Source organism: Sander lucioperca, chromosome 21 (genome assembly GCF_008315115.2).
Source record: "Sander lucioperca isolate FBNREF2018 chromosome 21, SLUC_FBN_1.2, whole genome shotgun sequence".
Classification (NCBI taxonomy): Eukaryota; Metazoa; Chordata; class Actinopteri; order Perciformes; family Percidae; genus Sander; species Sander lucioperca.
The window spans coordinates 28,787,230-28,811,205 of record NC_050193.1 but is presented as its reverse complement, the minus strand read 5'-3'; the positions used below and the strand labels follow the sequence as shown (position 1 = coordinate 28,811,205).

General features: G+C 44.0%; 1 protein-coding gene across 3 annotated transcripts in view; it reads left to right on the top strand.

Annotated features, from left to right (window-relative positions):
• The window catches only part of LOC116065533 (glutamate receptor ionotropic, NMDA 2B), a 165,777-nt gene that overhangs the window by 20,596 nt on the left and 121,205 nt on the right, over positions 1–23,976 (top strand). For all 3 annotated transcript variants that reach the window (XM_035996781.1, XM_031321076.2, XM_035996780.1), the window contains exon 4: positions 17,597–18,262. In XM_035996781.1, the coding sequence (XP_035852674.1) occupies positions 17,597–18,262 (666 nt within the window). The remainder of the gene's footprint in view (positions 1–17,596; positions 18,263–23,976) is intronic.

Sequence of the window (23,976 nt, the reverse complement as noted above, 5' to 3'; positions counted from 1 at the left end):
AATTGATGCAGCCTTCTCTCGCGCGCTTGTGCGTATGTTGGCGAGAGTTTGAGGTGGGTCAGTGCGCATGTCTGTGTGTGTGTGTTTGTGTGTGTGTGTGTGTGTGTGTGTGTGTGTGTGTGTGTACTCTCACTGTGGTTTCTGTCGTGATTGCGAGTGAGCCAGACCTTAAAAAATCAATCATCGAGAGTGACGAAGAACGGGAGTGCACAGAAGGAAGCAAAAACACATGCACAGATGCACATGTACACACACACACACGCACGCACACACACACACACACACACACACACACACACACACACACACACACACTAAAACACAGCGCAAAGTTCTAGAACACCGCAGTGAGCCAATGAAAATAAACGCAGGCATGAGGAAAGTCGAGCCACACTGTGCTTTTCTGTTTTCACTTCATTGCAGAATGAGCTCGTACTTTCCACTTATCTCCCTCCTGTAATCACTCTTTTTCTGTTTCTTTTCCCTGTTCTATTTCACTCTGCATCATCTTTCTCATCTAATGCGCTCTCTCTCCCTCTTTTCTGTCATGCTCTCTCTGCATTTATCTTCCCTCTCTCTCCCTCTCAGTTTTTTTTAATTAAAATCTCTCTGTATCAAGGGATTTGTTATGGTGGTGATTTAAATGGAGAGGCTGACATAAACTTAACATTACTGTCAGACCAAAGCAAATTCCATCAGCCTTGGTTAAATTTGCAGCGCTGGCCATTTTCCAAAAGACTTTTTATTCCAGAGCCAATATCTGTACCACCACCTATCTATCGTCTTGTTTTCCCTGATATTCCCCTATGCTATTTATTTTTTTTATTTTCAGTGTATCAGGTCAGAGGCATGCTTCATGGAGTGTAGCTGCAGACTGGGCCGATACTGGATTTTTGACGTCGATACTGATATTAATATGTGAGAGCAGGGGTGTCGTAGTGAGGGGAATAGGACTAAGCACTCAGAAAGTATGTTTTTTATCTGTAATATTGAAATTTGACATTGTAAAATTGGGCTTCAACTAATGATTAATATCATTGTCATAATCTGTCGATTATTTTCTCGATTAATCGATTAATTGTTTGGTCTTTAAAATGTCAGAAAATAGTGAAAAATGTCGATCAGTATTTCCCAAAAGCCCAAGATGAAGTCCTTTTAAATGTCTTGTTTTCTCCACAACTCAAAGATATTCAGTGTACTGTCATAGAGGAGTCAATGAATTGGAAAACAATCACATTTAAAGGTGCTCTAAGCGATGCCACGTGTTTTTTAGGCTACAACATATTTTGTCACATACAGTAAACATCTCCTCACTATCCGCTTAATTGAATAGTTGACAACTAATTGATTAATCTTTCCAGCTGTAATGGTAAGCCTTATAAGTAAACTATTACAGTTGACTATTAAACTAACTAATAAATAGTTTGACAGCCTCTCAATGGCCCTCACCCCTTTGAAAGGTGCACATTGTTCAGTCCAGTTCTTTTTACTTGTTAGCCAACTTATAAGCTGATACTAAAATCAACCTATAATATTGGCCATGTATCGTTCGGGCTTGAGCGTAGACACACTCACACTGTGATATATGCCCACAGTGCCAACCACCTTGCTGTGAGAAACGAGACACTTCTTCCTCATGAGTGTTAGCCTCCCCTTCACTCCTTGCACTCTCCCCGCGCCTCCTTCTCCACGGTGAACTCACTCTCTCTGGTGGATGGGAGCCTGCGGTCGGGTCTTCATAAATCAAGATGTTACCACTGGCGCTATAAGGCTACTTTTTAATTAAAACTGTGAATCAGTCAGCACTGATTATGAATTGTACTCTGCTGCCACTGAATAAAATATACAGGGCTCACTTCTTCTCCACCCCCCTCCCTCTCTCTCTGTCTCTCTCTCTCTCTCTGTCTCTTTCTTGTTGCTTGCTGCTCAATTTTCCACCCGAAATTGAGAATGTCCACAGCAGGCCTTGGCCATGTACAGCGACTGACATCATTGTGAAATAGTTGGGGAGCTTAGCGGTTGCATAAATTTAATAACTCAATATGGAGGGTCTGGCGCCACTGGGGTCAACAGCATTATATCACACACAACAGCCAGGAGGACTGAAACACACCACTGAAGCTACTAGGCCAGTGGGCCCTGTTTAACACACACCACCACTCTCCTCTAATTATGTTGCAACAAGTGAAATATGTTGTTGTGTGGATGATCCTATCAGAGCGAGAGAAGAGGGAGCTGTCAGTTATGTGATGGTATCAAGAGAAAGCTTTTGTCCACTGGTCACGTTGGATGAGCGGTTAATGCATCTGAGATTAACAATGATAACGGCTCCTGTTTTTTTCTGTTATTCAAGACAGAGGGTACGTCCCAGGTCCTTAAATTGCATCCATGTTTCCTTCATTTGCTACCCTTCCTCGCGTCTTAGTCTGTCTCACCGAGGAAGCATGGGAGATGTGTTATTTTAATATTTTTTTTTTTAGAGGCATGAGACGTTGTTTCCTCTGAAGCGTCACGTGAATTCGTCAGCTGTATGGGCGGAGTTAGCAACGGCTTTCAGCTGCACGGCTTCCGGGAAGGGTGCTCACGTGTTTCCTCGCTCATAGCTACTCAGAGATCCCTCCTCCATCCTAGCTCCTTGGGGCAGGAATAAAAGCTTTGAGGCAGACTGGAACGACTTCAGGTTCAAGCGAGGAGATATCAAATAAGAGACTTGGAATCCACCCAGAGACTTAAAGAAGAGCAGCTCAGGCAGGAGAGGGAGCAGCTCTGCTTTTCACTGTCAAAGGGCAACGCCAGCGCTATACTGTCAAATGAAATAAATAAAACCCAAATCTATGAATATATTTATATGCAAAGCAGTGAGTCTTAAAAGCTCCTCTTAGGAGTACCACCAGGTTGAAGCTTAACAGCATGTCTCCTTCAAGGGCCCCTATTGCTAATTTATGACCTCTACATGTCTTGCAAAAACAACTGACACCGTCCTAGAGAGATACAGGGATGAGCCAGGCCTCAATGGAGCCGAAATTAGCCCAATGGAGCGCGGCAGTGGCACTAGAACGGCTCTGTCGTGCTGCCGCCTCTGCTTCCCTGTACGTTATATCAGCAGGCGAGAGCAGGGAGGAAGGACTAACTGGAATTCAATCTTACAGCTTTGCACAAACAAACTCATGAATGATAATGGGTTGCTAATTGAAGGTACTGGAGCGGTTCCCTCCGCTGACTGCGGCGCTCCAAATGGAGTCCTCCGGGTAGTCATGGCGACAGGCGCAGGGAGGCTCTGGAGGTCTCCTGACCTGAGCGGGAGTCAGATCATCTTTTACACATGCTCCCCGTAGTCGGCGCCAGCGTTTGGTTATATATAAGCAGCCTTGAATATTTATAAGGAAAGTGTTTGCAGTTGGTGCGTCACTGAAGTGTTTGAAAAGTTAGTTCAAGTGCAGGGTTGTATTTGTATGTTTGCATTTCAGATGCAAAAGTTCAGATGATTTTATTTGCTATGCATGTGATTGTGAGTTTACTGAGGTGTTGAATGTGTAAAAATTACATTTTATTTGCTTTATTTCAGACAGAAGATCAATATTAAAAAAGAGAAAATGGCTACTAGTTACAATAAAGAAAAAATCTAGGTTGTGCATACTAGGTATGACTCTCTCTGTTGTATAACTGCTGTGTTTCAGACAATCTCGGCCTTTACGTCTCACCATTAGTTTATCAATATGTATCCATGATGTATATTGATTAGTACTAAGCTATATTTCACCACCGATTAGCTTCCTAAAGTCACGTGCGGTGGCAGAAGGCTGGCACAGTGGGAACTATGATGCGTGTCCTTAAAGCAGGCCCTTACTGAGTGTCTGACCTGTAGAGGTGTCCTTGAGCAAGACATTGAGTTTCTACCAGCTGCAAGGTTGTCATTGTGTATCTGACCACTTGCGCTGACCTTGTTTTGGACGGGAGTAAGAGAAAAAGAACTCCTTTTAACAGATGCTTTAAAATCTGCTTTTATCCAGGGGTTGGTGTATTATCAGCTCATACAATACGGCAAATTTGTATCACTGGTATGACTACAGTGGACATCCTGTCACACTTTTCTCAGATTAGAAAAGCTGTTTTAGCTTTGTGGAGACCAGCAGTGTTGTAGTCAAGACCACCTAAAGCGAGACCAAGTCTTCACCAAAACCAGAGTGTACCGAGATCGAGGCAAGTCCAACACTTCATGTCACGATAAAATGTGGAAAATGCCATCCAAAGGCACTCCTTAAGCTGATCTGAAATATCCACCTTCCCATAAAAAAACACCCACAGAAAACAAATTAAGATTCGTCTTCATTCACCTCTATTATTGCCATAAGTGTATCGTGAGAAATGCCTCGATAAAATAATGAAAAGGCAGTTATGGTCTGTACCAGTCTTGGATAAAAAACTTGGGTCATCTTCATCTCGGACCGAGACAAGCCAGTGTAAAAATGCAGTTGGTTCCGAGACGAGACCAAAACCTTCAAAAAGTGGTCTTGCGATTGCTCTCGAGACCAAAACCGATCTCGAGTACCCACAACACTGGAGACCAGTTTTACTTTGGTGCCACCTACTATGCTTAGGTGTTCACCTGTAGCAGTGGGTTGTGTCTGCTTCTGTTCCTGCTGGATGTCTGCTGGTGAGCTGGCCAGTCTGACTAACTGTCTCTTTGCTTATCTCATTGACTGCTGTCAAACCTGACCGTCTGTCCATGTCTCTATGTGCATGTAGTGCTGCTGCTGTTCTTCTCCGAAGTGTGCATCATTTTCTTCTGGCTAAGGGTTGGGTGGGATTAAATCCGGGGGACATCCGTTGGAGAGACACTCGCATCCCGCAGCGGAGAGGCGCTCGGCACGCTAGCCTTGGGAAGACCGAGAGAGAGAGACAGCCGTGACAGCCTTACGTCTGCAAGAAAATTGTGATGATCATGCGTTATGCATGCATTATGGGCTCCTAGTAGTGAAAATGGCAGAGTTAGTGAAATCCATCCTCCGGCAGCTTCTAATCATAGCAGGTCCCGTGCAAGAATACCTGGAATTAATTGAAATGTGTAAAATTAGCAACAGAATTAATAGCTGAAAATGAAAGTCATCAGTCAACATTCAGCCTCAGGGAAGAGGGAGGAGGTGTCTTTCCTACAGTGTGTTTGCAGAGGTGGTATGATTTAGAGGGGTCTGTACGAGATTAAGAGTGGCTGATTTTACGTAACGTTTTCTAATTACATATGATGCTCTAGAAATCACAGAATTTACAGAATTGTGTGTAGGCAGTTATAGCCAAAGAATCAAGCTGTGGCCAATTATTAGAAGATCTACATTTGTTTTGAATTGCATAGAGTGTAAAAAATGATGCTGTTAAGTGTAAGAGTTCCTGAGAATGTTTTTAATTTTTTTTTTTATTTTTCTGTACACACACATTGTCCTCGTTGTCCTCTCCCTTTTGCAGGGTTAGTGATGTGTGTATTGTACTGGCAGACACGGCAGACACAGTACAGTAGCGGATTAGGCCATGTTCTTGCTTAAGCATATTTCAGGGCTTGGGTTTTGATGTATCCAAGCGTACCCATGAAATGTTGATTTCCACTCATAGAGGCAGATTGTGAGCGCGTGGCCACACTGTATTCCAGTACCTTCTTTTGAGAAACCGATCCAGCACCACATCCACTCGAGATTTCCCCTCACAATGGAGTAGTGCAGATACCTTGCTGTACAACCTTGTTGTTTCTCACTAGTACACACACATAAACGAAAAACAAAAACCACACCACACCTACTAATCCAAAAAGGCAGAATCCTGGGGCCAAAAATAACAGCTTGGAATGAGATGGATAGAGGAGGACAGATTATTGTGGCTCTAATCTGTGAAAAGCTGACAATAAAACACATTTAAAGTGATTACAGTGCTGTTATTGGCATCAGGGTCACTCAATGCGCTGTGCTCTTCCTATCCCTAGGTTTACCTTTCAACAGACAATGCAGTATGCCGCATAACTCCACACATATAAACACTCCCGTAAAGGTCTTTCACAATGACACATGGACTGAAGCACTAATGCTGATGCAAGGATGATGAGGGAGAGAGAGAAGGCAGGTAGATAAAATGAGGTGGAAGGGAAATAGGAGAACAGAAAGACAAAGTGAGGAAAAAAGAGGAAAAAGAACAGAGTGGAGCGAGGGATTTCGGAGCTGAAGTCACAAATCATGGAGAAGATTAAGCGTCTCTTCTGCGAGGCGGAGTAGGTGTAAATAGAAACGTGTCCCTGGGAGAGATCCTAGAGACCAAGTGCTTATCTCCCTGAGTGTTGTCAAAACACATTTGTCAATCTGAAGTGTGTAACTGTCTTTGTGTCTATAAGAGACTTGATGTGCAAAAATAAACAGCTGATTGTAGATGGAAAGGGGTTTTACAACAAACATGCATCCCTGCAAAGACACACAACCCAGAGAAACGCACAACACCACCTGAGACTAGACAAAACTGTTTTCACTCTGGTACGACCCCCGGCTTGATGGCAGTGTGTGGACGAGCAAGTTGATCATGCATTATCCTTCGTGTCTGACTCCCTCAGCTGCAGGACCAGCACATCATCAAACAGCTGCGGGCGGTTTTACCCGTTCAACAGCTGCCACATCTCAGGAAACGCTTGATGGATGAGAAAATGCTTCACGGTGTGACTGTGTCTGCCCAGGAAATTAGCCAAGTGAGTCCGGGGCTCTGGCGATGCCTTACTCTTGCCCTTTCTCCTGTGATGTGTCCTATGGGAGCTCCGTTCCTGCCAGGAACAGCTGCTGGGAGCTTGGGCAGCAGGTCTGCATTGTGGTTATACGTTTGGGTGCAATATTTGATTCCAAACGTGTTGTTTGGATAATGGGACACCCAGTGTTGCCATGCAACCTCTAGCATAGTTGTACAACTGTCAGTCCAGGGCCCTTCGATAAGGAAAGACACTTCATTCTGTCTTGTAATTGAGGAAAGCAGCATGACTACATTGCATCCAATATCGACAGACTGTTAGCACTTGGGCTTTATGCCAAAGAGTGTGTATCAAATCATATCAAGTCCATTCCTAAGCAATTTCTTGTAAGTTTTTAGGAATTATGACGCATTCAATAGTGGTTTTATAAATGCACCCACTTGCCTTTTGGTCTCTTGGCATCTTCCTACATGCCACACTTTATGAAAAGTATAGCTTTATTACCTTTGATTAAAAACATGGTTGCCTACTGCATGCTCACAAGACCCAAACGGGAATCTGCATATTTAGTTTTACAGTTTTCAGCCGTGATCCAGAGAGAAAATCTGCAGAATTTAGTGGACTTTTTCTGCTTGGGGGTGGAGATGCGTTATTATTTTGGGTTTGAATTTAATTTGTTTAAAATCTGCGGTAAAATTCTGGAGAATACTGTGTCCGCAGATTCCGTTTGGCCTTGATGATCATATACAGTAATTACTGGTTTATTTTTTCAGTGTCGATATTTTAATAAATACAGGTATGCCCAATAAGAATTGAAGTTGAGTAGTTGTAGTTTAGCTCAATTTAGTTAATTAACTTTATCTCAGACCGTGGGACCATATCGAAAGAAAAACATCAAAATCACACATAACATATATTGCATATCGGAGTTAACACATCTCTGAAGTGTGCAGGTTTTCATACTATTTAGCAGTGCAGCCGCTATACTGTTAATCAGTCTGCACATGAATATAAAGGTCCCATGGCATGAAAATTTCACTTCATGAGGTTTTTTAACATTAATATGAGTTCCCCCAGCCTGCCTATGGTCCCCCAGTGGCTAGAAATGGTGATAGGTGTAAACCGAGCCCTGGGTATCCTGCTCTGCCTTTGAGGAAATGAAAGCTCAGATGGGCCGATCTGGAATCTTCCCTTTATGACGTCATAAGGAGAAAGGTTACCTCCCCTTTCTCTGCTTTGCCCGCCCAGAGAATTTGGCCCACCCATGAGAAAGAGAGAGACACCATGGCTTGTAAACCAGGAAAGTGGCAGTTGGTCAAGGCCACACCCCCACCCTCCACCTTGCCCCCCCCCTCTCCTCTCAATAGCATTTAAATCTACAGACACAGAAATGGCACATACTAAGGAAAGCTCATTGTGGGACTGGCTCTAGTGGCTGTAATTCTGCACCAAGGCTGAATTTCGGGAAAGAGACTTCAGATACAGTATTAGGGGACCACTAAGGTCTATATAAAAGAGACTTCAGATACAGTATTAGGAGACCACTAAGGCCTATATAAAAGCATCCAAAGAGCACCATGTCATAGGACCTTTAAAATTAAATGTATCATTACCTGACATTTGGGTACATTAAAGCTGATTAACATGTAACTATAATCATAAAATGAAAATCCTCATTATGGCTGCAACTAACGATTAGTTTTAATTGGCGATTGATATGTCAGTTATTTTCTCGATTAATGGATTAGTTGTTTGGTCTATAAAATGTCAGAAAATGATGAAAAAGTTCATCAGTGTTTCCCAAAGCCCAAGATGATGTCCTCAAATGTCTTGTTTTGTCCGCAACTCAAATATATTCATAAAATTACTCAAACCGATAAATCTGTTATCAAAAGCATTGGCGATTACTTTAATAGCTGACAACTAATCAATGAATTGATTACTAATCTCTAATGCTCATGGCATCATTTTAAGCAGCTAATGCAAATCCCTGCCTACCACTCTTTTTTTTTTATAACCCTTGTATTATCTGTAGAAACCATTCAAATTGATATAACAAACTACTCTAAATACACTACCGGTCAAAAGTTTGGGGTCACTTAGAAATTTTCATTCCACTCCATTACAGACAGAATACCAGCTGAGATCAGTTGCATTGTTTTTGTAACCAGGGCAGCAGTTTTCAGATTACATTATGTGTTTACATAATTACAAAAGGGTTCTCCAATGTTTTCTCAGTTAGCCTTTTAAAATGATATCAGATTAGTAAACAGAATGAGCCTTTGGAACATTGGATGAATGGTTGCTAATGATGGGCAATGCAGATATTGAATTAAAGATCAGCCACTTCTTTCTACAACAGTCGAGAACCCTTTTGCAATTATGTAAGCACATAATGTAATCTGAAAACTGCTGCCCTGAGCAATGCAACTGATCTCAGCTGGTATTCTGTCTGTAATGGAGTGGAATGGAAATTTCTAAGTGACCCCAAACTTTTGACCGGTAGTGCATGGTACATAAGGATACACAAATAATTTAAAATCAATCATTTGTTCCAGCTGATGCCTCAAGCGTGTTATGGTTCTTCTGCCAGACTGAATTGGAAAATAAAGTATAGACTTGTGGACAGTATTGATGAGTGTTTCGTTCAGGACTCTCTCACCGGAGACACAACAGCTGGAGAGGAAGGCAGACAAACAGAGTTTCACTTTTCATATCAACGACATCTTTACCAGCCAAAAATGGCTTAACGTAGCGTGGAGCGGCTCTGTCCGCGGGTTGTCAGTGACTGCAGAGGGAGTTCACCCAGGACTCTTCCTGTTCATCATGGATGCTGCAGGCCCAGAGCAGAGGCACAGACAAGCAGGGGAGCCATAGAGCTGCAAGGGACTGGAGGATACAACACTGTACACCAGGTTACACACACTCAACTTATAAATAAAGTAGGATATGTGTGCAGAGGCGTAATCATAGACCTTATATGCACAGAGGTGAGTGTGCCCCCCGCTGCTTTCCTCCCGCCATAATTATTCCATATATAGCAAACATCTGTATGTCTAATTATCCATAGCTCCCAGTCCACATATTCATTTTCTGAATAAATGACAAATAAATAAAACCTGAGAATTTTTTTTTTTGAAGAGAGTCTTGAAGGCAACAGGTTTTTTAATTTAGGCCCTGGGAAGTTTGTTTCCTTCCTCCGACCCACCGCGGTGCCACAGGGTGTGTGTGTGTGTGTGTGTGTGTGTGTGTGTGTGTGGGTGTGTGAGATCAACCGCCCCCATGTCTCGCTGCTGTGTGGTCAAAGAGGTTGTCCAGGTAACGTTTTCATTCAACAGTTGTTCTGGGTCACCTGCTGGTTTAGCCTGGAAACACAAAGAATCGCGCAATGAGGTGCCAGACAACTCAAGACGCAATGAGCCATTTTTCAAACTCTTGGTACTTATTTTGCTGCTGCTGCTTCTGATACGTGGACCTCTCATCATGACATTCTCATTTTAATTAAAAGGAGAAATGAAGCCATTACAGCACGCATGACTTAGAGGTTAAGATAATGTACTTGCACCATAGACGGTTTGAAGTCATCCAGAGAGATATAAAGAGATTGTCTTTTCATGCCATCTTCTGCTGTCCTCCTAAATATCAAACCAGGCAATAAATGTGAAAAATTGCCAGTAGCCTTTTGTCCTCCAGTTTTCATGCAAATAACACCATCGAGAAACCCGACACTTACCACATAATGAGAAGAGGGCGATGAGAGAGTGCGAGCGCAGGAGAGAGATAAGTGGGAGAATTGAGAGGAAGCATTGTTCATCGAAACAAAATGATAAAACAGAGAGAGAAAGAGATAAATAGCGTTAAAATGAAAGAGGGATTCTGGGAGGAAGAGAGCGATGGACGCTTCAACCTTCCCTCTTTCTGAAAATAGACCCCTTTATGCCAGTAGATTGGTCCTGGAGCCTTGGTGAGCAAAGCCTGGCTGGTCTGCTTTGGTGAGGGGGCTGGTGAGTGGCTGCTTCAGAACATCATGTACAGACACAGGTCCAAACACATACACACACACACACACACACACACACACACACACACACACACACACACACACACACTCACCACCTTCCACCTCCACAGCAGCCTGCACAGACAGGCTGCATGAATATTTATCAGAGCAGTTTATAATGAGTTCACACATTAGACCAGCATTTCTGTCATATTCTCACGTATCGAAGGTTTGGCAGCGATCCAGCATCCAGCTGATTTCTGCTCTCATCAGTATGCGGCGCAGTGACCCGCGCTGTGGCCTCGTCACATTCCCCAGGGCAGCAGGGGCTCGCTTCTTAAAATGCTACCACGGGCTGAAAAATGGTTTTAATATTGTCAGGTGCCGTCCGCCGTCGAATCAATTTCAAATCAAAGACATATCCTCGCTAAAGACTAGCGCCAAGGTTTCATTTTTCTGCTGGCTTTCATTCGAACATAAAAAACATAAATGTCACTTCTAAAAATGCATTAGGGAGAGCAAGCCACTGCTAGCGCTGTTCACAACCTTTCAAACCAAATTCATCAACTGCATACACATGCACACACACACACACACACACACACACACACACACAGGCCACAAGCGTACAAACCATTCTCGGCAGTAATGTGTCCTGTCCTGTGTGGATTTATTACTGTGAGAGCAATATGTTGTGATTGGAACGCAGTGCTGTTCCGTCATGTGTATTAAATACACAACTTGAACAATACGGTGCCTGATTGTTCACCTGTATTAGGTATTTTGACTGACTGGAAAGCAATTTTCCTGATTTGAATGTAGTGTCTGTTCCCTACAGGACCACATCATGACCTGCCCTCTAATAGTTGGTCTGCATTTGACACACGCAGAGATCCGCTGTGGACTCCCTGCTAGTTATAATTGTGTGATTTATAGCTGACAAAAAGAAGAAAAAAACTGAGAGAGGGGAGCCAATTACAGAGCTGTAATATCTGCGTCATGCCTCATATCCCCTGCTCTGTCAACTTTCCACTACAGCAATATGAGCCATGTTGGCCTTGATGTTCATTAATGACTATTACCCCATTTATTGTCCATTTGGGCCCACTTAGTACCTACATTTTTGTTGGGTTGGGGTGGTAACTACCTGAAAGTCTACAGTATGTTCTTACCTAATTGGCTGATGCCTTGTTGTGTCTGTACAGTAACCGAAGCTGAAGCAGTCATAACCGAGGCAGTAGGAGTACAAAAAGAAACACACTCTTCTTAATCCTGCTGTAGTAGTATGTTAGTATGAATGTTTTCTGAATTTCAGTGTTAACATGGCTTCATATCCTTTAAGAGAAAACACAGGGAAATGGTGTGTTTATCATAAAAAAGGCAAAAAAATGAAAGGCTGCAACCAACAACTTTTCGATCAATCTACTATCTACTTTCTCAATTAACTGTTTAATTGTTTTGGTGTATCAAATTTCAGCAAATAGCAAACAAATTCCTATCACAATTTCCCTTAAAGGTCACATATCGTAAAAAGGGAGGGGGGTCTTTTTGATTATAAAGCAGGTCAAGGTGCTATATAGATACTATGAAAGTTTCAAAACGCTCAATCCACAGAGAAATGCACACAGTCCGTATTCAGAAACTGTGCCTTTAAATGAGCCATCAGGACTTCGGTACAGTTGTGATGTCACAACTATATTATATATAAGTAGAGGGTGCCGCTACAGTGCCATTACAGTCAATCCCCGGCTGCAGTAAAGGTGCAGAGATGCCAAGGGTGCAGATGAATGCTGAAGGCCCCGGAATCACTGACCAATCAGAGCAGACTGGACTTTTTCGGTAGGGGAGCTTAAAGAGACAGGCGCTAAAACGGAGCATTTCAGACAGAGGGTGAATACAGGTATATTCAGACAGACAGTATGAGAAAGATAATGTGTGTTTTGAACATTAAAGCATGTAAGCATTTTCTAGAAGAAACCCAAAATACAAGTATTAATCTTAAAATTTGCATAATATGGGACCTTTAAAGAATCTGAAAACACATCAGCTTCTTAAAATGAGTGACCAGGTAACATGAACACGTACTAACTACGTTTGCACATAATATTCCGTTTTTTGCCCTAATTCCGAAAAAGACAATATTCCAACTAAGCTGTTTACATGGCTAATATAAGTGAGTACTCCACTAATATTCCCGTTTACATGTAGCCATGCAAAACAGGATTTTTCCAAAGTTTACCAGCGGAGGTGGACTTGTTGGACCGTGCAAACACAGACTCCCTCTTCCATTCTTTCAACCAGCTTCTTGAAAAGGTCGTCGTAACGATGTTTGCACATATCCAAAAACCTGTTGATATCCAAGTCTTTGATAATGTTTAAAAGTAGCTATGTTTCTCCTTCTTATCAAGTCTTCAGCCTTGCAAACTGTTGGCTGGTTGGTTTGTGTAGGATAGAAACGCACAGAGCTGACCATTAAGCCTGCGGTGAAAACCCTGATTGAGACCAAGCCCCCAGGAACAGTGTCATGTCTTAAAGCAACCATGGGCTTAGCGGATAACGTGGAATTGCACCCCTCTGGCCCAGAAAGACTTTTCACATAGACTTTGCATGGCGACAGAAACTTTTTTTTTGGGGTACATCAACTTACCAGCCCGAACACTTAAAGGGTCCTTGTTTAAAACGTCACGTTTTTAACATTTTTAACATTTATTAGTAGCTGAATCCAGAGTTATTAAACTAGGCATGATGAACACGCATAATGGACCCAAGCAGACCCGCGGGACTGCGCCCGCTCATGTCGTCCTGCACTGCGCATGCTCATATGACTGTTCTACCGAGTTCCTGTAGCTGTAATAATGGATATAGCTAATGGTTGTAATTCACCATGTGTTCTATTAATGCATCCATGGTATTATCTTATGATACATCCGAGGGATGTATGTATGTATGCTGAAAGTAATATGTAACGTCATTAGCGTTTCCCAAACTGCTGGGGCTATCGGCTAGTAGCTAACATCAGCGGTACCTAGCATGGATGTATTAAGAGAAGCAATGTTCACGAAACTGCAGGCTAACCTTAGTAGCTAGTGCTAGCTAGTAGCTAGCTAGTAGCACTACATAATGATTACATCTACTTGGTTGTCTAAATACATCCATCGTTTAGTTAGATAAGCATGTAAACGATCAGGAACTACGACAACACAATGTTTAACGTTAGTGAATATTTTAGACAATGAAACTGCTCGTTCATGAGTTCGCCACGTATACCATGGATGTACCCTAACGAGAGAGAAGCTCATGAACGAGCATGTTGCTACTGGTTGCTATGAAAACACAAACAAACTGTTGCGAGTTTGCATGTCCATCGTGACATCATGGGCCAGTCAACGCAGAAGATCCGAGCTCCATGATTACTTTATGCGCTTTTGAGCACTCTCATTGGAATGAACGGGGCTTCCCGCCAAACGCTGTATCCAGTTCTCTTGATTGAGACGCATATTCCGAATGCGCTGCATGCATGTCCAAACAATGCCTTTAAAACCCGAATAATACCGGAATATCCCACGTCTTAATTGGAAAATGCTATATTTGGAAACATGCCTTATTCGGAATATCTAACCGGAATATGCTGTTTACATGACTTGTGTCAAATTTGGAATATTGTCGTATTCGGAATAATAGTGGAATATTGATGTGCATGTAAACGTACTGAATGTTCTACCGGATTAAGAACACTTTGGGATTTCTTCACTGGTTTGTTGGTCTTATGTTGCCAGGTTGTCAATCAAACACCCACACAGTCCTGATGAAGTAGATTAGCTGAGCATTCAAATGTTAAACTCTTAATAAATAATACCTAAGGAAGCTTTTTTTTAACTTTATCTTGAATTGAAATGCTTTGCGAGAATTTGAAACCTTTTGAGGGGCTTTAAAAGACAAATTGTTTGTCTGACCAACAGTCCAAAACCCAAAGATACTCAGTTTACTATCATAGAAGAATAAGAAAAGCAGAAAATATTTAGATTTGAAATGCTAGAACCAGTTACTTTCTTCTTAGTATCTTGATAACACATACATGTCTTGTATGTTGTCAAATAAAACCGAATTACAGGAGTTTGTGAGGCTATGAGATCACCAAACTCCTTTAAATACAGTTTCCCTGCAAATGAAACAGGTTTTTAATTAAATGTACACACACACACACACACTATTAATCAAATGCACACACGTTTGTATTGTTAAATATTTTTTTGCACGTGCATTCAGAAAACTTTTCCTCACTTAAAAAAAAGAAGGTTTTTTTAAAGCAGGAAAGTGTGTACGTGGGGGTTTGGGCCTCAGGGGTCTTGGGCTGGTAGAGGCTATCTGCGTCCGTCCATGTGTAACTGATATTGCCTCTTTGTGCGCTGGTGTGTCTAATAGAGCAAATGGTGGGTGAGACGCGTGGGCTGGCTGATCGGGAAATGGGGTCATTTAGTGTCATAACCTCGCTCGTGTAATCTACAGTTTATTTCATGCCTTTTGTGTTTTTTTATGAGATATGCTCTGACTCACTGTGGGACTTTTTAATGGCCTCATCTCTCCGAATGATCGTTCGAGTTACACAGTGCCTTGGCTAATATAATCTGTACTACTCCGCGGGTATGTGCGCGGCTGCAGGCGACTGTGTGTGACTGAGAGATAGGGAGAGGGAGATGGCGAGTTTGGTGTGAGTGCATATGCATATAACAGAGTGTGTTTCCTGTGTGTGTGTGTGTGTGTGTGTGTGTGTGTGTGTGTGTGTGTGTGTGTGTGTCTGTCTGTCTGTCTGTCTGTGTGTGTCCACGTGTAAAATGTGTCAGAGGTCTTTATGCTAATCTGTGCGTGAGAGGACTCGGTGTGTAAAACACACCCTCTTTAAGGATGCACAGCAGAGCGACTACATCACTTCATTTACATGATCAATGCTCAATTGCAAAATGTGTGTGTACTGTATGTTGGTGTGTGTGTGTGTGTGTGTGTGTAGCTCTGTGTCCATCAACTGTGTCTGTATGTGTGCGCATGTAGGCCTATTTTAATTGTTGCCATGGAAACAGAGTGCTGCCAGAGAAGTCCACATTCAAAGAGGTCATATCTCTCTGTCTCACTCTGACTCTCTCTCCTACTCTTCTCTTCCATCCCTCTTTCTCATCTTTCTGGCGTCTCACCAAGGTCCTCCTTGGTTTACACTCTCTGTCTCTCTCTGGTTTACTCCCACTTCACCCCCACCCCATCCTCCCTTCTCTGTCTCCTCATGCCTCTTATCACCCTCCCTCATTCCTTCCCTCCCACCTCTCCATCCTTCCTGGAGAGTGGTGTGCAATTGACTATTAACACAGGGACCTGTAATTAGAGCTGACGAACCTCCAGCAATTAGTTTCCCCTAAAGAAGTTGTTCTGTCATCTCTGCATACATCCCTTTATCCCTCTCTCAATCTCCTTCTTGCTTTTTCTTCCCCTCTGTCATTTTCTGTCTTATTAGCTGTCAGCTTCGCCGAGCGGTTATTGTTGTTATTGTTTTTTGTTCTTCTTTGTACCTTCCATCTGCCTTGTTAAAGGCAGTAATGTATGAGATAGACACACAATACACCACTCAGAACAACTTTATGAGCAACTACACCCCCAACGTCCTGGGTGTCTCTGCCCACATACATCTATGTATCTATTCCCACCAACTGTACACCTACACAGACTATACAGTATGCTGATAAACTCAAGAGGACGTATGCCCTCCCACACACTCGGATGTAAACATACAGAGAACACACACATCTCTCAGATAAGCGTCTTTTTTCATGTCCGTCCATTGTCTCCAGCTGTGTTGTTGTTGTCCCACCTGGCTGCCGTCATCTCTTTCCTCCTTCTCGTCTTTTCTGGATCTTGCCCATTGCCCCTCTCCCTCTTTCACCGGCCAACATGGCCCTTCCTCTCCTCTGCATCCCCATTAATGAAAAGCTCTATAAATAAGCACAGAGAACAGGAGGTCAGAGAGAGAGAAATAGAGAGAGATATTGTCAAGTAGAACATGGGAGGGAGGTGGAAGGATGGAGGGATGGACAGCAAACGTCTGTGAGTGCTAAACTAGGCCAATAGGGGTGAGGGAGGAGGGCGGGCATCATATCAAAGTCTTGCGAGTTGCTCCAAGCGCCTCTGCCGTCAATCGCTTAATCAATTCCGGCGTCAGTCAGTTTGTCTGCATCTCGGGTTTGTGTGTCACTCATCCTGCCCCAGACAGTTTGTCAGTCAGTCGGAGTTGCCGTCTTTTCCTCCATCTGCCCTTTCTCTCATTTGCATTCCTGATACGACATGCTTCCTTCTTCCTTCCTTCCTTCGCTCCTCTCCCGTCCTGCCCTGTCAAGAAGCCATGTATCTCATCTGGAGGGAGAGTTTATATCCTCCATAATATATACCATAATGCTGCTTCAGAGCAATCCACATGAATTATTGATCCGTGTGAGATTATACGTAAACTATACGCCACAGCACCATGTATCTGTGTGTGTGTGTGTGTGTGTGTTTATGAACTATTTATGCATGTCAAGTGTGACCTCTTCTCCCATCCCTCTTTCTTTTTGTGTCTTTAAAGCCTCGTTTTCCACAAGGTTTCCCCCTCCTTCATTCTCTGCCCCATTTCTGTGACTGACATTGATTTGCACTGATTCATACGATGCATGTAGCCTCTCGGCAATTCACTTTATTCAATCAATGTTGCATGGTGCTATGTTAACCTCTTTCTCCTTCTCTCCATCTCTCGCCTCTCTCTTTTTCCCCCCTTTATTTTCCCTCTTGTTATGTTGCTTTATCAAATCTCTGCCCACCCCTCCTTTCTCTCTATCTCTCCATCTCTTTCTGCTCCTCCATCTCTCCAGGTATTACCCTCCCACTCCTCCACCATGCCTGTCTGCGGCTGCCTCCGCCCCTCCTCACCTCGGGGCCAAGCTGGGGCCTCCTCCTCCGCCCCCTCGGTCGGCCAGGAGCAGGAGAGGCGAGTCCGACCCCTACATCCACCCCCGCCTCCGTCGCTCCAGTGCCACACCAGCGCCTCCCACCGCCTCTCGCTTCTACTCCTGCTGCTCTGCCTTCTCCACCTGCCCCCGGCCTGCCACTCACGGAGAGAGAAAGGCGGGGGAGGCGGTGGGGGAGGTGGCGGTGGTGGCGGCGGCGGCGGCCACTACATCCCCATCCCCCAACCCCCTCCCCACCACATGGCCCTGCCCAACATCCTGCGTGGCCTCAGCATCGCCGTTGTCCTGGTGGGCAACTCCAGCGAGGTGGCGCTGGCCGGGGCGCGGGAGAAGGACGACTTCCTGCACATGGCACCCAACGTGGAGGTGCTGACCATGAATGAGACGGACCCTAAAAGCATCATCAAGAGCATCTGTGACCTAATGACGGAGCACTGGCTGCAGGGCGTGGTGTTTGGGGACGACACCGACCAGGAGGCCATCGCCCAAATCCTCGACTTCATCTCAGCCCAGACCCACATCCCCATCCTCGGAGTCCGCGGGGGGTCCTCCATGATCATGGCTGCCAAGGTAGGACACTCAAAAAGTCTTTCTTCAGTAAAACTGCACTCATTTTTTAACCGTACAGGTTATGTAAAACAAAAAAAGTTATCCCCATTTACAGAAATTGTGCGTGGGTGGTTTGAGGTGGGTTGAATATAAAGAGCTCGCCTTGGACACAGTGAATGGAAAGTGACCTTAACACTGATACATGTAGTGTCCAGTACCTGTGACTACTGCTACTGCTTAAAATGTTTAATTCGATGGTTGTTACAAAAAGAATAACAACTTATTATGCCAAAGGACACCTAATAAAACTCCATTTGAATTGTTTAGTCTCGTTACTGGAAGTTCAGCGGACCTACTTGTTAAATTGCTGCTGTAGTTTACGATGTAATGTTGTTTGGTTTGTGTGTGAACCAGTGTTGCCAACTCTTTTCCAGTTAAAGTATCTAGCACCAGCTCCAAAAGTCGCTAAAAGTAGCTAGATGACATCATACGCTCATTTGCATATTTGTGACGTCATTACGCAATCATTTGCATAAAGCTTAGTGGTTGTGTCAGCAAGGTAGATGGAAAGAAATAGAAATCTTTAGCCAAATAATCACAAATTCAATACAGGAATTTATTGTACCTTATAATTATTACTTAGGTAGCCTAACTTTGAAGTGAAAAAAGAAATTCTACAAAGGGAGGGAAAAATATCGATAAAGAATTCTCAAAGAAGACTGGCCAGGCCAGGGCCAGGCCAGGGCCAGGCCAGGGCCAGGCCAGCTCAGCGGTGTCTTTCTCCCGTCGCGTCCCGCTGTCTCTCGTACCTACACCGGCCCCCACACCCTGTACCCTCTCCCCTTCTACCTGCCAGTGCAGTGAGGAGAGAGCAGAGAGGGGAGGGAGAACAGAAGACTGTTTTGGCGGCCACAAGAGAGAAATACCTTGCGTGCACGCTGGACAATAGACTAATTTTTTGAAAAAAGTCACTAAGGGGGTCTTAAAAGTCGCTAAATCTAGCGACAAAGTCGCTAAGTTGGCAACACTGGTGTGATCTCTGCAGGGTTTTGTTTCCATTGGCTGCCCTTTGCTGTCAATCTTGGCTGTATGTCTGTCGCTCACTGTGAAAGCTGGTCATGGACAGATTACGTCACACATGCAGAGTTTCTGTCATCAAAGAAATATATTTTTTAAAGACTCCAGCCGTAGCTACTCAGCGTAAACTACTGCTGTTTATTTTTCTAAATGATATCAGTGTTTTGGCATGCTCTCTTGTAATTTGTCATCTTTAATTTTCTCCTTTTGTTTTATCTAAAATTAGTGAGGTTTAACAGGGTCTACTTGTCAGATTCAGCAGGGCTCTACTTTGTGCTGAACGTTACAGGTTCAGATAGACTTGCATGTGTTTGAAAGCGAGTGCTTTAGACAACTTGAACCTACGGCATTATCCTCTTAATATCAAGTTTATCCAAAACAGTGACGCCATTTTGACTGATTTGGCTGCAACGGAGGATGTCTCATCTCGTCCTCTGCATCAGTATAAACTCTGGGTGCAGACAGTCAGACAGGCAGGGTAAGCTGGGGTGTCTGACTTGAAAGACAAACTGCCAACAGTGCTGATGCCAGTGACAGGATCAGCTGGAGATTTCACCAGAACAGAGAGCTAGATCTCTGCCTATTTACTAGGCCTCGCCTAATGGGATAAAGCAATCTGCTGCTGCTTTATCTGTTCTCGTCTGGGATCTGGGCTTGGACCTCATTCCACAAAATCAGCTCATTCATTTGGTAGGCTACTTTGTGCATAAATGCAGCTGTATTAAATAATAAGGAAAAGCCTTTCATGCAGGGAAAGCGAAACCTTTATTAAAATACTGACATTTGCTTCGGCTGTCGGGAACTTGGATGACGCTGTTTGATCCGGGGGCCACGTAGAGCCTCAGTCTTGTCTCAGCCGTCCTGGTCTCCCGCTGTCCTCCAGTTTGTCTGCTGACCCTCTGGTGTCATCAGGTCTTTGTACCAGCAGAGACACGAGTCGCAGTGACACGGTGAGGCCAGCGGCCACCACTGTAGCTCTTCTCTCTGTTCGTTCTCATTAGAGCACTAAGGAGAGAAATGGCAGGGAACCGTCCACTCCCATTTAAAACGCCGCTCTTCCAAACACCCAAGCAAAACACTGCCACACAGTTCATACACTTTTTCATAGCGTAATGCACCCAGCGTCTCTGCTTTCTTAAATATCTGCCCCTGAACTGCGGCCACAACCGTCTTTAACCCTTAACCCCACTAACCGTATGCCTTAAAAACATATGCATCTTTTAGAGCACTCCGTCCCTGGGGTCATTACATGTGAACATGTATGTCTGTCTTATTACATGGAAAGAAGCAGGGTTGTGGGAGGAGGAGATAAACACACACAAAAAAAGCGGTGGAGGGATAGTTAAGGAATGCATGGGCCTGTGTGTATGTGCAAAGACAGTATCATTCATTAAGCACACGTGCCCTAAGTGCACCAGGCAGCAGGAAAGAGCAGTGTTTTGTGGCAGGAGTTTAAATGGATTTTCCCGACCACAAGCCAGAGTCTGCGTCTCCTGAGAGCTTCCTCCTGGCTGCACCGGGGGCCCAGGAGAGCGAGGACGAGGCTGCGCTAAGGCTCAGTCTCCAAGCGGATTTGTGTCTGCCTAATGGGCTGAGACAATGGAGTGGCGAAAATACGATAGAGAAGGATCAGAGAGACGGAGACGGAGAGAGAGAGAGAGAGAGAGAGAGAGAGAGAGAGATATGGAGAAAGTAAAGAGAAATTGAGATAGTGAGGATGAGATCGGGTGGAAGAAATTCTACGTTGAGTAAAAGCATGTCTGGGAGGAGAAGGGTTTGAGGGTTTTTTGCCAGATGGGTGGGGTTCAGATGGGGCTGCCTGTAGAGGTGATGGACAGATAAGCGTAGAGGACAAGGGCCGAGTCAACAGCAGAAGAGGAGACAGTTTGACACCGTTCAGACTGGGAGGAGAGGAGGGAGGGAGGGAGGAGGGGAGAAATGTCTCTGAAAGTGAGCGGGGCATTCAGAGGAAGATAAAGAGAAGTGAGGATGGAAAAGAAAGTGTAAGGAAAGAAAACTTCTCTTCTGTATGGGCAGCCGAGATGGAAAAGAAGCGATAGAGAGTAATTGCGGAAGATAGAAAGAAAGGTTGAGTTATGGAGCTTAAGAAAGAATTGGGTATGTGTTTTTTCCTTTTTTTTTGTTATTGTGAGTGAGCGTCTGAAGAAAAGGGACTGGCAAAGATTAGGAAATAGGGATTGCAATATGAGGTGTTTATCTTACGGCCCTGTTCCATCACACACAACACAAATACACACACAAATGTGCGCACCGTCAAAACTGAAGACCAAGCACTGCCATTGCAGTTGGCAAGACAACCCCTCCTTTTTCATTATACATCCAAGGAAGGATGATAACAGGGAGTGACACAGAAGGGGGAGAATACAGCATTTAGATTTTTGTTAATGCAGCTGAATAGGAAAAGAATTTGGAGGAACGGTACAAGATAATTCCATAAAATGTACCGGATCAGAATGACATTTTCCTGCATCTACAGGGAGAGATACTTGGTATTTGTGGTAATGAAACACAAAGCTAAGCAAAGCATTACGTGCCAATGGGACACACACACACACACACACACACACACACACACACACACACACACACACACACACACACACACACACACACACACACACACACACACACACACACACACACACACACACACACACACACACACACACACACACACACACACACGTGTCGTTTTTTTCCCTTATGGTTTTCTTGTTCTTTTTGTATAGTTATATTTATTTCAGTTCACTCAATGAATTCTATATTTTTTTATTGTATTATTCTTGACGCTTTGGCAATATTGTTTTCCTGACATTCATGCCAACAAAGCATTTTTGAATTTGAATTTCATACAGTCCAGCATCATACCCAAGACTTAAAAGATTATTGCAGCATATCTGTCTATTAATCAGCCTTACGACTCACTGAGTCTTCTGACATCTGTAACAAGAACAAAACTGGATTGTTTTAAAGCTATTCCTCTGTGGGATGGAGCCAAACTGCAGCAGCAGCAGCAGCAGCTCAGTAATAAAAAAGTGGGACTACAGCAACACAGTGGTTGCATCTGTACGTACAGCTTGCCAGTGGGAAGTGGCTCTGTGCTGTCTGTAGTTACTGTGAGTGCAGAGAAAAAGTGAACTTGTGCACGAGCTTGAAAGTAAGAGAGTTAAATAGATGAAGGGATGGGAAGAGGAAGCCAAGCGGCTCCGGTATTAAGAAGGAATGCAGAAAAAGGCGGAGGAGGAAAGGGAACGGAGAGAGATGGATGGAGGCAAAGGGCACTCACATCTATATCAATGAATAAGATCAGTGAGGGAGGGTTGGTGCGGTAAGTAAGAGGATGAGTGCACTCAGTGGCCGCATGGCTGCAAGACCGAGAGAGAGAGAGAGATGGAGAGAGAGTGAAAAAGACAGAGTGACACAGAACGTGTGCTTGCAGGGAGTGCAGCAGCAGGTGTATCACTATCTATCCTACGTCGGCAATGTTCTATGAAAAAGAGAAGCTGCCTCTTTGCTCAGGAAATGGGGAGGAGAGAAAGATGGATAGAATGCAGCTGTAGCCACATCTGTGAAAGACAGGACAAGATAAAGGAGGAGGAGGAGATGGAGAAGGGAGAGGGAAAGCATCCAACAATTTGAGGGTGTGTGTGTGTGTGTCCTTGTGCGTCTGTGTGTGTGTGTTGTTACTAGCCAACATGTCTGTAGTTGCCAGTCTTTTGTCTGTAGTAGCTTCCAGCACCACCCTGCGTGCTGTCCCTCTACAGTGTCTGTTGGACCGCAGTAATCAGTGTGATCTAAAGCTTTGGCTTATGCTCACATTATCAAGACATGGGGAGCCATTTTCCTCAGCTTGTCTAGAAGGTATGGCTTTGTAGTGGTACAAATAGCTGTAGTTGTCGCCGATCACCCCGGGGCCACTACATAATACGAACAGCGAGCTAATCTATGAGCGGAGGCTGCTGGTGCTGTAGATTAGGAGAGCGATAGCATCCACTTGTGCACAGGATTTAAATGTATGATCGTCAGCAATTAATGAAAAAAGGGAAAGCAGCCAACCCTGATGACCTGAGGGAAAAATGGACTATAATATGAATTATACATAATGCATAAAAACATTACAGGCATGCTCACGCCCACACACGTGTGTTTTCGTAAATATATGGTAAGACGTGTTACAAGGGCAATTAATGTATGAATATGAAATAGATAAGGGTAGAAAAGCTCATCCACAGTGAACTGCTGCAGCAACATCGTCATCATCACATACACACATGCATCCCAAGCACTCCCACACGCAAACAAATCTGTTTCCTGCCGTCTTTTGTGTAACTGGCAGCCGTCTCCAGGAACCGAACAGCAAGAAGTGAACAATTAACTTTTGCCCAAATAATTCAGCCTTTTCATCGTTTCCAACATGTGGTCGTTGGACCCCCGTGGGTGTTGAAGGCTTTTGTAAGAGGAAGAACGAGCGATTTTGTGTGTGTGTGTGTGTGTGTGTGTGTGTGTGTCATAGGTGTGATTGGCAAAGGACAAAAAAGCAGGAAAATATACGGCGCACCCATGACGCTGCGACAGCCCCCCCCCCCTCATTTAAAAAAAAAATAAACCATTAAATGGCACTTTCTGGAGAGTTTTGT